Source organism: Pelophylax lessonae (assembly GCF_965119305.1).
Source record: "Pelophylax lessonae genome assembly, chromosome: 3".
Lineage (NCBI taxonomy): Eukaryota > Metazoa > Chordata > Amphibia > Anura > Ranidae > Pelophylax > Pelophylax lessonae.
In genome coordinates, this window is record NC_138770.1 from 23612838 (window position 1) to 23630905 (window position 18068).

Genomic DNA, 18068 nt, shown 5'->3' on the forward strand with positions numbered 1-18068 from the left:
TTCAGGATCAGTCCAGTCTTCATCTTTGTTGTTCTCCCCCCCATCCTCACTCTCTGACCTCTGGTGGGGCTCAGCCCCGCTGTTATTCATGAATAAATCATGGACTAAATAAGGAAGTGCGGGACTTCTTGGGTTGGGAAGATGGCAATGAGTGATAGAGGGGGAGGGGACACTCGTCCTATAATACCCTCATCACTGTCACTCCTATAAAAGACAGTTCTCGCTGTTTCCTCACTCTCTGACTAAGGTCCATGTATAAAGAAATGAACTGGTAGGAGATCAGAGGACCCATTTACTAGTTACCTTGAAGGGGGAATTGTAAGATCCTCAGAGACAAAGCTGCCTGATGTGGGCGGAGTCCTGGTTTAGGGGAACCAATCTGCTGATGTCTAGTAATAATCTTTATATTTCTATTTTAGTAGATGGATGGGTGATGAGGAAAACCTCAGAGGATTGTCTCACTTTGTCTCCAGACTGTAAAGTAGAAGATGAGGACATCACACAGTATAGTCCAGGAGAAAACCCGGCTACCTCAAATGTCCATCCGGCACCACACAGTGTAGATGGACCATCGTATTCTTCTTATCCTGAGGAACCTCAGACTGTGAGGGACAGTGCTGGGCCATCGTATTCCTCTAATCCTGAGGAACCTCAAACTATGAGGGACGGTGCCGTCCTTCCAACACATAAGAGGTTTCCCTGTACTGAGTGCGGGAAGTGTTTCCCTTTTAAATCTAGACTTAATCGTCATAAAATATCTCACACCGGAGAGAAGCCATATATCTGTACTGAGTGCGGGAAGCATTTCAGTTTCAAAGACAGTCTTAATGAGCATAAAAAATCTCACACAGGTGAGAGGCCACATTCCTGTCCTGAGTGCGGGAAATGTTTTTCTCAAAAGTCCCATCTTTCAACACATCAGAGATTGCACACAGGAGAGAAGCCGTATTCCTGTCCTGAGTGTGGGAAATGTTTCCGTGTGAAACGCAATCTTAATGTACATAAAAGAACTCACACCGGTGAGAAGCCATATTCCTGTCCTGAGTGCGGGAAATGTTTTATACAGAAGTCTAGTCTTAACAATCATCAGAGCTTGCACACTGGTGAGAAGCTGTATTCTTGTCCTGAGTGTGGAAAATGTTTTTCACGCAACTCCAATCTTTACAAGCATCAGAGATTGCACACTGGCGAGAAGCCGTATTCCTGTCCTGAGTGTGGGAAATGTTTTGCACAGAAGTCCAATCTTTACACACATCAGAGATCTCACACAGGGGAGAAGCCACTTTCCTGTCCTGTGTGCGGGAAATGTTTTTCAGAGAAGTCCAATCTTTCCACACATCAAAGATCGCACACTTGTGAGAAGCCATATTCCTGTCCTGAGTGCGGGAAATGTTTTTCACGGAAGTCTAATCTTTCTACACATCAAAGATTGCACACTGGTGATAAGCCGTATTCCTGTCCCGAGTGCGGGAAATGTTTTTCAGAGAAGTCCAATCTTTCCATGCATCAGAGATCACACACTTGTGAGAAGCCGTATTCCTGTCCTGAGTGTGAGAAATGTTTTACACAGAAGTCCAATCTTTCCACACATCAGAGATTGCACACTGGAGAGAAGCCATATTCCTGTCCTGAGTGCAGAAAATGTTTTACACAGAAGTCCTATCTTTCCATGCATCAGAGATTGCACACTGGTGAGAAGCCGTATTCCTGTCCTGAGTGTGGGAAATGTTTTGCAATGAAGTTAACTCTTTCCACACATCAGAGATCTCACATGGGTGAGAAGCCGTATTCCTGTGCTGAGTGCGGGAAATGTTTTTCATTTAAGTCCAGTCTTTATGCACATCAGAGATCTCACACGGGGGAGAAGCCGTATTCCTGTCCTGAGTGTGGGAAATGTTTTACACAGAAGTTCAGTCTTTCTGCACATCAGAGATCTCACACGGGGGAAAAGCCGTATTCCTGTCCTGAGTGTGGGAAATGTTTTACACAGAAGTCCAATCTTTCCACACATCAGAGATTGCACACTGGTGAGAAGCCGCTTTCCTGTCCTGAGTGAGGGAATTGTTTCCACACTGAAGTCCTGTCTTCCTGTACATCAGGGGTCCCACACACCCCTGGAGGTGTATTAGTGCCTTGAGTGCGGGAAATGTCTTCTATATGAATGTTGGTGGACATGTGTGGAAGAAGCACACCCTGATATACACCTCAGATATACTCCATGGCTGATCTTCATCATGTAAGAAACCCTTCATAAGGAGATCAGAGATCACCAAAGACATGGATGAAGTGTTGGCCATTGATAGCAGGAGAAAATAAAAATGGAGTCCTTACCTTTCATTGGCTGAGTACATTTTGTGCGGGAAGATTTCACAAATACTTACAGGTCTGGTTGTTATAAATGTGTTGACGAAATGTGACCCGCATTCCCTTGTCACAGCAAATTGGGATTTCCTATAAAGGTCAGTTCCATCTAGTGGCCATAATGTGCTTTCCTGACAGATGTCCATGGCAACATACGTTTGGGTAGCCCCGCCCTCGTTTCTTACCCATAAGACCCCACCCCCATAAATGTTCAGGATAAGCCAATGGCTGCTTTCCTTTTTTCTCCTCCTCACTTATAGGACCATTTTTGTATGAAGTTTTCCTACCTATTGGAAGTATTGGTGGGCGGGTCTGGTGCTGGGCAGCTGTGCTGGATGTCAGGAGCTTCCTTTGGTATCCAGAAGTCTTCCAGGATGGCCCGAGTGGTCATTGAGTCCCCAGCTATCAGCGGGGTGGTGTAATGGCACACATATGTAGAGGATCCATGCCTGGAGAGTGGGCCCTGCCACCGGTGGCTATTTGCATTGGCTGGGAGCCCAGCTGTTAGCAGGTGGCCATTAAGTTTTAGACACATGAAATTTGTTTCGTTGCGAATACAAATTCCGACAAATTTTTGGTTATTCCTAGATTTGAATGTATCCAAATCTCCAAATGAAATTGTAATAAATTTTGTTGAAATCTGTGAAAATTTGTTTGGTTTATTCATTTTCTAACTAACTCCAACTTTTCAGAACGATTAGAATTCGGATCAGTCAAAAAAAACCATCGTCCGATGCAAATTCTGTGAGAAGAAATAGCTGGTTGTTAAGCAGCAAGCCAGGAAGCCGGCCGCCCGCAGCCTTACCAACCATGACTCATCAGCTGTCAGCGGGCTTCCCCACTGACAGATGAATGGAAAGAAAAGAGTGCCGACAATAGAAAAAACAGTGTGGTCCCCCCCCCCCCCCAGTCTCCGTACCAGTCTCTTCGGGGGCCAAAATGTAAAAAAAAAAAAAAAACCAGCATGGGTTCTCCCCTAAAATCCAAACCAGACCCTTTATCCCGGCATGCAGCCTGGCAGGTCAGGAAAGTGGGAGGGACAAGTGAGGGCCCCCTCTCCTTAACCATACCAGCCCACATGTCCTCAACTTGGGAGGGTTAGTGCTTTGGGGAAGCTCTGTCCCCCCCACCCCAAAGCACCTTGTCCCAATGTTGATGGAGACAAGGGCCTCTTCCCCACAACCGTGGCCTGTGCTTGTAGGGGTCTGCAGGCAGGGGACTTCTCATAATCTGAAAGCCCTTTTACCAAGGGGGCCCCCAGATCCCTTCATGTGAATGAGCATCGGGAACCTATTACCCGTATCTATTCACCAAAAAAAGTGTCAAAAAGTAATAAGAACACACACACAATTTTTGAAAAATCCTTTATTAAAAATAACTACTGCAGGCTCCTCCTCCATTTGATATTTCTTACATAGGTAAGGGGCGGTAAGTATATCCAAGAGATATACCTAACCTTCAGGTAGGCTGAAACCTACATTATTAAAGACAAGAATACACTAACTATGAGTCATAAACAAGATTATCTTTGATCATATACCTAGGTGACCCCTATAGAGAGAGACACCCACATATTATGGGAGTATAAACTCCATCCGCTGTATACCAACCTGCTATCTTCATAAGGTGATTATCCTTCCTCCTTTCTGTATGAATAGATATAGAATAGAGAATGCAATTACTCCTCACACTACTACACATATATATTTTATCTTGTACCTAGGATCATCAGGACAGATACCTATATATACAACACATTTTGGTCTGATTTTCCCCCCTGTGTCCGCCCCAGGTGTGGTTAATTTGTTGGGGGTTGGAAGGAAGGCCGTGTGCTAGTAAGCCATGTTTGTATTTATTATGATGTACATAAATACAGATTATGTTCTATGTATATGAAACACTAATATCGAGTCTGATTTTTTTAAAAGGGGCCAGGGTTGGGATTTTATGGGTACCGTTATATAACTAATAAGAGAGATGTATCTACAAAAATATCTAAAAAGTATATAATTTTATTAATCACATGGAGTGAAAAAAATACAGATACAAATACAAAGACATTACTGTTACAAGATAACATGAAACATCATCATAGTAACAACATAATTGATAAAATATCGTCAGAGATAATTTCCTTGAAATTGTGGACAGGACTAGTCAGAGGTCACAGTCAGTCTGGAGGTGCCAGGACTGGTGTGTGTCCCTCTAGTCAGTGCGATTACCACTACCCGACATGTTTCGCGGTAATACCGCTTCTTCAGGGGTACAAGGGATGTAACTTGATAAAAAGCCACTAAAAAATGACAAAAATAGATACATGATTATCATACATATATGAGCGTATATACATATACATGTTCGTTTTGCTGTTTCGAATATCAGTGTGTGTCAAGTATGGAGCAATTGGCGATAAGCCCCTCCTACTTCTGACACTGGTACGTCATTTATTCGATCACATGGTAGACATTTTACTTACATGAGTATACAAGAAGAATGATCTACACTGGCATGTAGGCCAAGACATATATATGATACTTCCAGTGGAAGTATCTATTTTTGTCATTTTTTTAGTGGCTTTTTATCAAGTTACATCCCTTGTACCCCTGAAGAAGCGGTATTACCGCAAAACATGTCGGGTAGTGGTAATCGAACGGACTAGAGGGACACACACCAGTCCTGGCACCTCCAGACTGACTGTGACCTCTGACTAGTCCTGTCCACAATTTCAAGGAAATTATCTCTGACGATATTTTATCAATTATGTTGTTACTATGATGATGTTTCATGTTATCTTGTAACAGTAATGTCTTTGTATTTGTATCTGTATTTTTTTCACTCCATGTGATTAATAAAATTATATACTTTTTAGATATTTTTGTAGATACATCTCTCTTATTAGTTATATAACGGTACCCATAAAATCCCAACCCTGGCCCCACATCTTGCTACCTTTCCGAATTCGACTAGGGATGAGGTACCTCAATACCTAATATTAAATCCAATGGGCTAATTTCTGATTTTTTTAAAAGAAAACTGTCTGTACATCTTCATAGTCCTGAAGAAGCCTTGTGCGAAACACGTAGACCAGTGAACAGACAAAATATCTATACCTACACGAACCTTATGATATATACCAATTTATCCTTATATATGTATGATATACATGAGTGAAATTAGTAGGAGACATTGATCTCCTGTGTACGAGCTGAGCTCAGTTTGGGGCCAGTTTCGCCATTTTATTGAGATCTGGTTTTAGATAAATCAATAAATGTTATTTCAGGATAAATCCATGTAGTTGTTATCTGTCTCATGCTGTGCCCTTAAAGTCTGCACATATGACAGTGGTTCCTTGTGAACATCTATAGTTTCCCATTTTTGTGGGCTAAGAGAAGGGATTTAGTAGGATACTCCAAATAACTATTCACAGGTGAGGACAACTCTCTCAATAGAACTGTATCGCAGATCATCTGCAGGACCATAAAGCACCTGTATGGGATGAACAAGTCCCTTTGTAGCTGAAGGAACTCAGTGAACCTTGCCTCTTCAAGACACTAGCCAGTGTCTCCTTTAGCTTGCACCCAGTAACTGACTTCTATCACCCAGAGGAGGATCTAACAGCACAAATCCCAAGGATCCCCTGTGGGGGTCTATACTCGCAAGGCTCTTGGAGCACACACACCAGTCTTCCTCAGTAGTACCAGACAGGATCCGCAGACATCCTCCCTCAGTCAGCCCTCGTAAGGACCAATGGGGTTGCAACTTCAATGTTTTAGGCCCTCAGGTCGCCCACCCAAGGCTGCCTGGCAGCTTCTGCAAGGGAGAGACAGCAGCATCCTCCCCACTTAGACCTCTCTCCCTAGAGGTAGACTGGACTGGACTACGAGCCCATGTGCTCTTCAGATATAAATACAGGTACCCAGCATGCCTTGGGGCACATCCCCTTCTAATTGGCCAGGGCTGTACAGACATCCATGCTCTCATCTGCCAGGCTTCCATCCACCTGTCCAATATAATCTATGGCTATTGGATCAGTATGAATCATCAAGACAGCATGAGCTGTGTCCCTGTTAGGCAGAGAAACCAAAAACTATATCAACTCATTCTAGCACCTACCTAGGAGGGCACTACCTCTGTATGGCAGGGTCTGTTTGATTATTCACCTGCTGGGACGGTGCTCTGATGTGAGAAGCTGCAGTGTCAGTATTCCTTTAGCAGTAATTAACCCCTTACAGATTTTTCTCAACCAGCAAACAGAAACAACTGTTATGGGCCATACACACTATAAGATTTTCTGAAGACTTTTTCCTTTAGATTTACCAAAACCATATAATATGAGGTCAAACCTAAACACTTTCAATTTGTATACAATCTGACAGGCCCTTGCACTACATAAAAAAGGTAAATCTTAAGGAAAAAGTCTTCAGAAAATCTTATAGTGTGTTGCCCTTTACACTGTCTTTTTTGACAGGCCTTAGGAGACTTTACCAGCCGTAGTTTGAATTGCGATTTAAAAAAAAAAAGAAATTACTACATAGATTGAGTAGCAATTATTTATGGTATAATATTTTTTTCCTAACAATATGGAGTTCTCCTTTGCACTGTGTCTGTTTATCATGGATTTATTTCTTAAGGCCCGTACACACATAACGCTTTTCGGCCGACGACCGATCTGCCGATTGTAGGCTTGTTAGTATGATGCCTCCGACAGCCGTCAGCGCACATTCTGCCGACAAGAATCTGTCATGCAAGCATTAAAATTTTTGTATGCCGACACCAGAGCGGCCGATTGTTCGCCAGCCAGTACAGAATTCGGCCGTCAGACCGCAGATTTGCAAGACCGGGCATGCTCAGAAAAGAAAAAACACAGGGAAAGTTAACCATTACATGACATCACTTTTGCAGTCGGCTGTAGTCGGCGGACAAAATTCTTATGCTGTCTTTGCACTTTTCAACAGACACGACAGCCCGGGGACAAAAGACGGCCGATCGTTCGCCGACGATCAGTACGTGTGTACGGGGCTTTACTGTGACAGGTCCTTGTGCCGCTGCAGCCTAATCTTTCTATGCTGTGGCTGCTCTATGCAGGTCATAGCTGGAGGGGGGCAGCGTCTTCCTTACTGATACTGTTCCTGGATTGTCAGCCCTTCTGCAGGCCTCATAAAGCTGGTGTATGGGAAGCTGACTCATGGACACTTTCTATGAAAGCCCCGTACACACGTACCGAACGATCGGCCGTCTTTTGTCCAGGGCTGTCGTGTCTGTTGAAAACTGCAAAAGACTGCACACGAATTTTGTCGGCCAACAACAGACGACTGCAGAAGTGATGTCATGTGATGGTTAACTTTCCTTGTCTTTTTTTCTTTTCTGAGCATGCCCAGTCTTGCTAATCTGCTGTCTGTCGGCCGAAATCTGTACTGACTGGCGAACAATCGGCCGTTCTGGTGTTGGCCAACAAAAATTTTAATGCCTGCACGACAGATTCTGTTCGGCCGAAAATGCGCTGTCGGCTGTCAGAAGCATCATACTAACAAGCCTACAATCGGCCGATCGGTCGTCGGCCGAATATTTACGGCCGACAATCGGTACGTGTGTACGGGGCTGAAGCCTCTCCAGATCTGCATGTACAAGGAGTCTCAACTCTGACCATGTCAAGCTTTTCCCTTGCAGGATCACTCAACTGACCAGTTTAATCCTCTTCAAACAATTCCTAAAAGGAAGATGAGGATGGTCTATAAGCAGGTTTTTTTTGCCTCCCTTCCTGCAGAGATACCTGCAATACAAGTACCGTATTTATCGGCATATGACACGCACAGGCGTATAACACGCACCCTAATTTTAAGGGGGAAGTTTCAGGAAATTTGAAATAAAGAACTGTGAAGCAAAATAAGGGTCAGTGTCTATCAATGCAGCCTTATAAGTGCCCATCAATGCAGCCTCACCCTTGCAACCAGATTAGTGCCAATCTGCAGCCTCATAAATGCAGCCAGATCAGTGCCCATCTGCAGCCTCATAACTGCAGCCTGATCAGTGCTCATAAATGCAGCCAGATCAGTGCCCATCTGCAGCCTCATAACTGCAGCCTGATTAGTGCCCATCTGCAGCCTCATTAATGCAGCCAGATCGTTGTCAAGCTGCAGCCTTATAATTGCAGCCAGATCCGTGCCCATCTGCAGCCTCATAAAAGCAGCCAGATCCGTGCCCATCTGCAGCCTCATAAAAGCAGCCAGATCAGTGCCCATCTGCAGCCTCATAATTGCAGCCTGATCAGTGCTCATAAATGCAGCCAGATCCGTGCCCATCTGCAGCCTCATAAAAGCAGCCAGATCCGTGCCAATCTGCAGCCTCCTAAATGCAGCCAGATCCGTGCCCATCTGAAGCCTCACATCAGATTACATAGAGCACGGATCTCCTGTTTACTCAGCGGCCTCTTTAATACAAAGTCCTGCCTCCCGGCTCCTATGATAGACAAAACACTGGTCCAATGACAGTCCAGGGGATTGGACTTAGTATTACAAAGGCCGCCGATTACGCAGGAGATCCATGTTCTATGTAATCTGACGGTGCTCGTCCCACCTCCTTTCCTTCTGAGGCAGCCAAATGAAAATGTCGGCGTATAACATGCACCCACTATTTACGTCCGATTTTCAGGGAGAAAAGGTGCGTGTTATACACCGATAAATACGGTATTTTTAGCACTTCCAAAGGAGAGCATTGCCTTTTTTCCCTATGATGTTTAATCTAGAAGCTCATGCTAGAAGAGTGGTGCAAATTGAACAGAAGGATAGAGCACCAGAATGTCTTAGTGGTCATCACCTTGCAGCACTGGGTTGTTCAGTTCAAACCCCTACCAGAATACTTCTACCTGTACTGCAGGATGTCAGATTAGGCACTTGTGAAGAGGAAGAGGCTTTCCAGCATAATGAGTCACCTATTTGGTTGACGTGGCCTTCATGAGCTTAGCCATATACATGGAGTTGCCATTGGGGGATGCTGTGTCCTTCAGGGGTATACTCATTAATGATGATTAAGTGGGTCCTTTGGGGGGTTTAGGGTCTTCTGGTGGTAACTTTATGTATTGGACTTGTCCCTAAGGCGTATATCTGCCTGCAGTTGTAGCCTGTGAACCTGACTTAACCCTTGCCTCTCTTCCAAAGCAATGGAAGTTGGGGTGAAGAATATTGATTCTATCCTAAAGAATAATTCTACAAGTTGGGCAATCTTGTCTGCAATGCAAGAGTTTAAACTGTATCCTTTAAGGGCTAGCTTCATTTGATAGCAACGAGCTGCATTTAGTCCAGTCTCCTGCTTTAGAGTAAATGTCTGCCGAATGAAAAAAAACTGCAGTTCTTGAGTCAGTGTCTAATTCCAAAGAGTCCAGAAAGCATTGAAGAGAGAAAGAGAGTCCTCATCCAAAAAGGCAGGAAAGACCTTGAATTCTGGGGGAGAGGTTGCTTACTGGTCTTTTTCAGATTGTGCCATCCATTCCTACGAGGACCAAGGAATTGGTGTTTAGAGGTGGGTAGAGGTTGGAACCAAGGAATGGTGCTCGGAGGTAGGTAGGAGGTGGAACCAAGAAATGGTGCTCGGAGGTGGGTAGAGGGTGGAACCAAGGAATGGTGCTCAGAGTTGGAACCAGGGAATTGGTTACTTGGAGGTGGGTAGGGGTGTGGAACCAAGGAATGGTGCTCGGAGGTAGGTAGGGGGTGGAACCAAGGAATGGTGCTTGGAGGTGGGTAGGGGGTGGAACCAAGGAATGATGCTCAGAGGTGGGTAGGGGCAGACAAAGGGGGAGTTCCTGCACCTATCCTCTAAGAAAACAAGCCCTGATAATGAGCCACCTATTTGCTTGTTGTGGTCTTCATGAGCTTAGCCATATAAGTTGTCATGGGAGGATGTGTGAGGTCAATCAGGAAATAAACACCAAATTGTTAATCCGAGCATGCAGCCGGCCTGGCCAGGAAAGGGGGGGGGGTGAGCGTGTGATGGTAATAGGCAGTAATTTATCCCCCCCCCCCCCTGGTGGGAGTGGAGATGGCCCCATCTATAAAGATATGGGCGGCACAGTGTGTAGTGGTTAGCACTTTCACCTAGCAGCAAGAGGGTCGCTGGTTGGAATCCCAACCACGACACTACCTGCCTGGAGTTTGCATGTTCTTCCTGTGCCTGCGTGGGTTTCCTCCGGGAACTCCGGTTTTCTCCCACACTCCAAAGAGATGCTGGTAGATTAATTGGATCCCGTATAAAAAATTGGCCCTACTGTGTATTAATGAGAGTTAGGGACCTTAGATTGTAAGCTCCTTGAGGGCAGGGACTGATGTGAATGTACAATGTATATGTAAAGTGCTGCGTAAATTGACAGCGCTATATAAGTACCTGAAATAAAATAATAAAAATAAAATAAATATACAGTACATACACACGCAGCACAAGGCCTTGTTCACACTACAAGATGATTCTCGGGGCTGCAGTACCTCTGAGCTCCACAAGGTGGTGAACTCACTTCTACCCAGACAGGAAGTCTCTATAGAAGACAGGAAGTGATGTCAGGTATTAATAGGAAGTTCCGGGTGAGAGGTGAGTAAGGAGGAAGTAGAGTGGAGACGTTGCTTGAAGAGGCAGCAGAGGAGGTAATAGGATCTTATTTTCTATTTACACCCAGTAACCCCCCCCCCCCCGTCATGTCCGTCCTCTTCCTCCATAGTCACTGTGATGTCTTTTATCTCCAGCAGATGATGATACACACATATATAGTGTGGAAACCTAGATTAACCCCTTCAGGTCAGAACATTTCTCCTCTTACATATATATTTTTATCCTTACCTGTCTAGACAGAAACCTGTATAGATCGAATGACAGAACGAATGAGGATGAAGGAGGACCGGAGTCACATGACTGAGAAGATACTGAACCTCACCCTGGAGATCATCTACCTGCTGACCGGAGAGGTGAGGAGGATTCTGGGAGGTCACATGACATCACTCTTATCTCTATTAATAAAACACAGACCTGACCGGAGAGGTGAGGAGGATTCTGGGATTCTAACATGATATTCCTATTGGTTCTCCAAAACAGAGATTTCCTCTTCTGAAGTCAGGTGATCATATGACCATCACAGTGCCTCCATGTGACTCCCTAAAACCTGAGAGACACAATATGGAGAAGATTCTAGAAGTCACCAAGAAGATGATGGAGCTGCTGACAGGGGAGGTGAGCGGTGCTGGGAATTCTGGGACATTATCCAGTAACAGACAAGGGATGTGTCTGGATGGTGACTGTATCATTGTGTGTGTCAGGTTCCTATAAGGTGTCAGGATGTCACTGTCTATTTCTCCATGGAGGAGTGGGAGTATTTAGAAGGACACAAGGATCTCTACAAGGACGTCATGATGGAGAATCAGCCGCCCCTCACATCACCGGGTAAGAGAAGACTTTATTGTAAAGGAGAGAGCAGTACGGAGGATCCACCTAGATCCCCCATCATCTGATAAACACATAGAAACAATGTATTCAGTCAGTGTGTGTCAGGGCTGGGCTCCTGCTACTTAACAAGCAGCTCTTTTCTTTCAGAGCTCAGAAGTTGCTTAGCTGTCGGTTAACTACCAGCCGCTCGTTACCACAGTGACTCACCTGGTTACCATTTTCTGCCTCATTAGTCCAGTCTACAGCCAGCCCCATTTTGCTATTTTAGTAGGTTAGCTCATTTCCTCCTTGCCCTTGTGTGGTCTATGCTCTCCAGTGTGTTCCTGTGTATGATTGCCGTGGCTGACTTTTCTTGCGATACTTGTTCCTGATTTCTTTCACCTGACTAAACTGACTTATGGTTTCCTGATCCTTGCTCCTCTGATTACCTGTTCTGGCATCCAAACCCCGACTTCTGTTTTTGACTACGTTCCTGAACTGTTATTTTTGCTATTTAATTAAAGGTGTGATTTTAACTGCACTTTCTGTTGAAGCACTCAATACCACTGCAGCCTCGTGCCTCCCCACTTACCATGGAGACTTTTGATGGGAGACCTCTACAGCCTGCCCATGTGACCCATGAAACCACTCCATTGACCATGGCTGTAGGGGCTCTTCACAATGAGATAATTCAAATTCCTTGTCATTTCCTTACCTCATTACCCAGTTGTCATTGGTTATCCTTGGTTACAGAGGTCCAATCCCTCTTTAAATTGCTGTAATGCTGAGGTTTTGTCATGGTCCCCACAATGCACTAATCTTTTTAGAAAGTGATTAGGATCATGTGCACGGCGTTAGGTCTAACCACGAGACTATCTTGGCCGTCATGAGGGGGAGGAGCCTAACGGCACGCACGTAGGCTGAAGGGGGAGAAGGCTATCTCCTACATGAAGGAACTAAGGATCCTGACCGCTCCCGACCCACCTTCGGCCAGACTCTAGACGCCTAAGCTCCCGGGGATGAGCGCGGGCACTGTGAGCGGTGAACCTCGCTGACCCCCCCCCCCCTGCCTGACGTCTCCCTCCATGGTTTGATACCACGCTCCGTGCAGCACCGATACCTGGAGGAGTTCCTCTCGCTTTGCAGCACACTGACGCCGACGCTGGCGAGCCCTGTCTCCTGCACGGCGACGCAGGTGGGCAGCTACAGCGGCGATAGGTGAGGCCTCTATGCTAACCGCTAGCGCGGGAAGCCGGACGTGGACAGTAAGAAGCGGGTCCCGAGGGAGCGGACCTCAAGAGAGCTGCCCGGTCCACCTGAGTCCTGTGAGCGATGTGAAGTCAACAGGGTAGCTGAAAAGGAGAGAAAGACTCCTCACCATTTTTGCACCGTCTCACCCTATCCCGCATAGTCTATCTGGAGATGCCGATGCCTTGATGCCTGAGGGCTGGGAAGCTGAGGAGACAGGAGAGCAAACAGCCTACAGACGAACAGAAAGAAATTTTAAAAGAGGACAGTCTACAAAAACCGTGAGTTACAGAGGAGTAAACCCTCTTTCTATATCATCTCTACTGTCATCCTACTGTTTATTAGAAGGACTTATAAAGACTTCCTAGAGATAATATACAACAAAACAGTATGGTAAAATATAAAGCCAGCACACCTGAGACTGATCTAGCTGCTCCTTGTTTAAACCAGTAACTTCACATAAGTGTCTTTTATTGGATTAGCAGCTGCAACAGTTTCTCCATTGCTTAAATCAGCACACGTTTATACTACATGGTACCTCGGCAGCCGGACCATCATATGCAGGTACATATGTATGTATACCAATTTAGTAGGTGAAGGAATGAAGGACCTACACAGAGACTCATAAGAAGAACACAGGTATAAACAAAGACCTCGGGGCTGTATAAAATAATTAACACTTTCTCTGTGAAATAATACCTGGCATTGCCCAAGCATTTTGTTATGCCATACAGCATGAGTTTCTTTCTTGCTCTTTTTCTTTTTTTCATTTTTAACATTTAAGGATGAGATTCACCCCAGCTTGTATAAGGACCTGAGTAGGGAGGTGGAAGGCTGGAAGTGCCTCATACTTCTATCCTTTATAGCTGCCTGTTAATACGGAGTCAAAATAGAGGTTACTCGGCCTTTCTGTGTCTCCCTCCGGTTTGAATGCAAACAAATTTTATACTGAATATCAATACGGTATACCTAATTTTTGAGTACCAACATATGGAGTTGTGAGACTTTATAAAGGAACCTCGGAACAACTCTCTACACAATGAGGGGTAAATCCACAAGAGGAGGAGCTATTGCAAAATCACCAAGGGTGACCTCAAGCCCTAACACAATAAGGAAATTTATGACACAAGAAAACTCCTCAGAAAAAACATCTCAGGAAAAACAACAAGGAACAGACAAGAAGAAAGCGGAGAAAAGTCAAAAAGCTGAAGTAGCTAAATCACCAATCAGTTCAGAAAACTCAGAGTTAAGCCTAAGGACTGAAAATGATGAGGAAGAAAAGGAAGAGCAGGGAGAAACAAAAGAACATGCCCCTACAAAAGGTGAAATGCGAGAAATGTTCGCAGGATTGGAAAAATCATTAAAAATCGAATTGGTTAAAATCCAGACCGACCTAGGACGTGTCCAGATGGATCTGGGACACGCCCTGGGACGGGTAGAAGAACTAGAGAAAAAACAAGAGGACCAAACAAAAATAATACAGGGAATGAGAAAAGAAATAAATGAGACCAAGAAAAAAGCCAGAGATCTAGCTTATGAACTAGAGGATCAAGAGAACAGAGCGAAACGAAAAAATTTGAGGATCCGAGGATTAAGGGATACAGCACAGGAAGAAAATTTAGGAGAAAAACTTCAAAAAATCTTAAACCCAGTATTAGGTAGAGGGGAAGAAGACCAATTACTGATTGAAAGAGCCCATCGCATAAGAAAACCGACAGGAGTCCCAGCAGAATCACCTAGAGATGTGATAATCAGGTTTCAAAACTATACAGATAAAGCACAAATATGGGAAAACCTAAAGAAGAATAAATCATTACTAAATGCAGGAAATACAGAAAATGACAAGATACAGATATTTACAGATTTGGCACCGGAAACATTGAGGAGGAGAAGAATTTTAAAGCCCTTGACAGAAGAGATGCAAAAACAAGGAATCAGATATAATTGGGGGTTTCCAGCTAGTTTAATAGGAAAAAGAGATGGACGATCAGCAAAACTCACTTTTCCAGAGGAAACTCAAGAATTTTGCAAAAAACTTGATATACAGGAGCCAAACCTGCCCGGATGGTATGAAGGTGACAGGGAAGATGAACCAGGAAGAAACTCACAGACGGAAGAACAGCAATGGACATTAGCTAGAAAAAACAAAAGATAAAATATGTGGAAATACTGTCTAAATAATGCAAACCGGGAGAGAACCTTTTTTTTTTTTTTTTTTTTTCTCTCTCCTGCCATACACTGAGGGGCTCTCTCCTACCCTCATATCGATGTGAACTGTGTGGGGGGACTGAGGGAAGGGGGGCCGGGGGGGGGGGGGAAGGAGGGAGGGGGAGGGGGGGGAAGGGAGATAAGTTATACAAAGGAAGTAGGATAGCCCCCCCAAAGCCGGAATGTCCTTCCAATTGAGGAAGGAGACATATCGTGCTAATCCACTAGAGCACCACCCCAAAGGAAATGGGTATCAGGGAGAATGACCCAAAGAAACAACTAAATACCCTAAGATCAAAAGCTGATCAAAAGAATATCAATATGAGACGGAGAGGGACGGAGGTAGGGGGGAGGGGGGGGGGAGGGAGAGAGATGGGAGGAAGGGAAGGGACAGGGAAACTCTCCATTGCCCAAAAGGAAGAGAAATTTTAAAAGTTTGTCAGACCAACAACATTGGCAGTATGCTGTCAGCAGAATTTAAATCGATCCAGCGCCTCCGTGTTCGAGGAGGAGCTGGACCGAGCAGAAAAAATAAAAATGAAAGATGAACAACTAAAAATAATAACATACAATGTAAGAGGATTAAATTCCCATATAAAAAGGTATAAAATATTGGAAGAGTTGAGGAGAGAAGCAGCAAATATCGCTTTTCTGCAGGAAACGCACATCTCTCTCCACTCGAATATAAAACTTTTTTCTAAACACTTTCCTAAATGGTATTACAGGGACTCACCAATAGAGCGTGCAAGAGGAGTAGCAATAGGAATAGCTGGAAATATAGAATTCTCCCTAGAAGAAATGAAAACAGATCCGAATGGTCGATACATTTTTCTTAAGGGACAAATAAGGGGGATGGAGCTGACATTAGCCAATATCTATAACCCAAACAAAAAACCAAGTGAATATCTGGGGAGAATCCTGTATGACCTAGAGAGCTTTAAAAAAGGCTATCTGATAATGGCAGGAGATATAAATTTTTGTATAGACCCAAGCGTCGACAGTACATCGGGTGTAAGGATGCTGGGAGAACAAAAACTAAGGAAAATAAGGGAAAAGTTACACCAGAGTCAATTAGTAGATGCATGAAGGGTTCAACATCCAAAAAAAAGAGATTATACTTACTATTCCTCAATACACTCGATGTACTCAAGACTGGACTACTTTTTTATTGACCATCGCCTATTGGAATTTATAGAAACTACAGAAATAGGTACAACCACATTGTCAGACCACGCTCCCCTAACCTTAACAATTAAGACACCGACCCACCACAAAAGTATGGGAACATGGAGGTTAAACGAAGAACTAATTCTAGAGGAAGAAATAGGAAATAGACTAGAAAAAGAACTAGAGTTATATTTTCAAAAGAATGACACGCCAGAAATATCATCCGCTACACTCTGGGAAGCACATAAAGCGTATATCCGAGGAATATTAATATCCAGTGCATCAAGAAAAAAGAAAGAGAGGTCCAATCAAATCAATACACTCATAAGAGAAATATACGATCTAGAACAAAAACATAAAAAAGAATTTAAAAAAGAAATAGAGAAAAACCTTATAATTAAAAGAGATGAATTAAAAGATCTATTGGAAGAAGAATCTAGAAATCATTTCAATAAGATAGCTAGATACAGATACAAATTTGGAAATAAACCAGGGAAATCCCTAGCAAGATTACTGATAAAGAAAAAATCAAAAAATTACATAGAAAAAATTAAAAACAGTAAAAACGAAACAGTTAATCCAACCACAGGAATAGCTAAAGCGTTTCATGCCTTTTATAGTGCTTTATACAACGTCCGGAAGGAAGAAACCTCAAAAATAAGACAGGAAAGAATAATAAATATCCAAAAATATATTGAGGAAGCAAACCTGCCCAAAATCCCAGAAGATAAATTGGAACTTCTCGAAGCTCCAATTACTGAAAATGAAATAAGAGAAGCATTAAAAACCACTCAAAATGGAAGGAGTCCGGGCCCGGATGGATACACAATAAAGTACTATAAAAGATTTAAAGAAATATTAATACCAAAAATGCAAGAATACCTGAATAAAATAGGGAAGGAAGAACTAAGAGAAGAATCTCTAATGGCATATATAACGGTCATACCGAAAGAAGGGAAAGATCAAACCCTTTGCTCTAGTTATAGGCCAATTGCGTTGTTAAACGCAGACACAAAATTATTTGCGAAAATCCTGGCAACGAGATTAAAAGAATTACTAAAAACGTGGATCCATCCGGACCAGACCGGATTCGTTCCAGGTAGAGAAGGGAAGGATAATGTGATACGCACCCTGCTTCTTCTACAAAAAACAAAAAAAACATGAGGCCCCCTCCATCCTACTATCAATTGATGCCGAAAAGGCTTTTGATAGGGTGGACTGGGACTTCATGAAAGAAACCATAAAAAATTTAGGGATTGGGTTAAGAATGAGGCAATGGATAGAGGCATTATATAACAACCCCACGGCAAAAATCAAAATAAACGGAAGTCTATCAGAGAAATTTGGAATGAGTAATGGGACGAGACAGGGATGTCCCCTGTCACCCCTATTGTTCGTGTTAACCCTGGAACCATTATTGGCAAAAATTAGACAAAATGCAGACATAAAAGGAGTGATGGTAAACCAAGATGAACACAAAGTCGCAGCATACGCTGACGACTTGTTATTCATCGTCACAAATCCAAGGATTACCCTCCCAAACATTCAAAAGGAGTTAAAAGATTATGGAAAGTTGTCAAACTTTAAAATAAATCCAATAAAATCAGAGATTTTGAATATAGGGTTAAATACTCAGGAAGAACAAATAATAAAAACATACTTCCCATATACGTGGACAAAAGAAA

At 43.6% G+C, this 18068-nt stretch overlaps 3 protein-coding genes across 3 annotated transcripts in view; 1 reads left to right on the forward strand and 2 right to left on the reverse strand.

Moving 5' to 3' along the window:
* Positions 1 to 18068, reverse strand: part of LOC309550687 (uncharacterized protein) — a 411684-nt gene that overhangs the window by 331727 nt on the left and 61889 nt on the right. The window lies entirely within an intron of this gene.
* LOC309549786 (uncharacterized protein) overlaps positions 1 to 18068 on the reverse strand; it is a 304712-nt gene that overhangs the window by 223395 nt on the left and 63249 nt on the right. The window lies entirely within an intron of this gene.
* The window catches only part of LOC309550695 (uncharacterized protein), a gene marked incomplete at its 3' end in the record, with an annotated part of 321308 nt that overhangs the window by 164622 nt on the left and 138618 nt on the right, over positions 1 to 18068 (forward strand). Inside the window, 1 exon segment of the mRNA XM_082251029.1 lies at positions 719 to 2027. Within this exon segment, the coding sequence (XP_082107155.1) occupies positions 719 to 2027 (1309 nt within the window).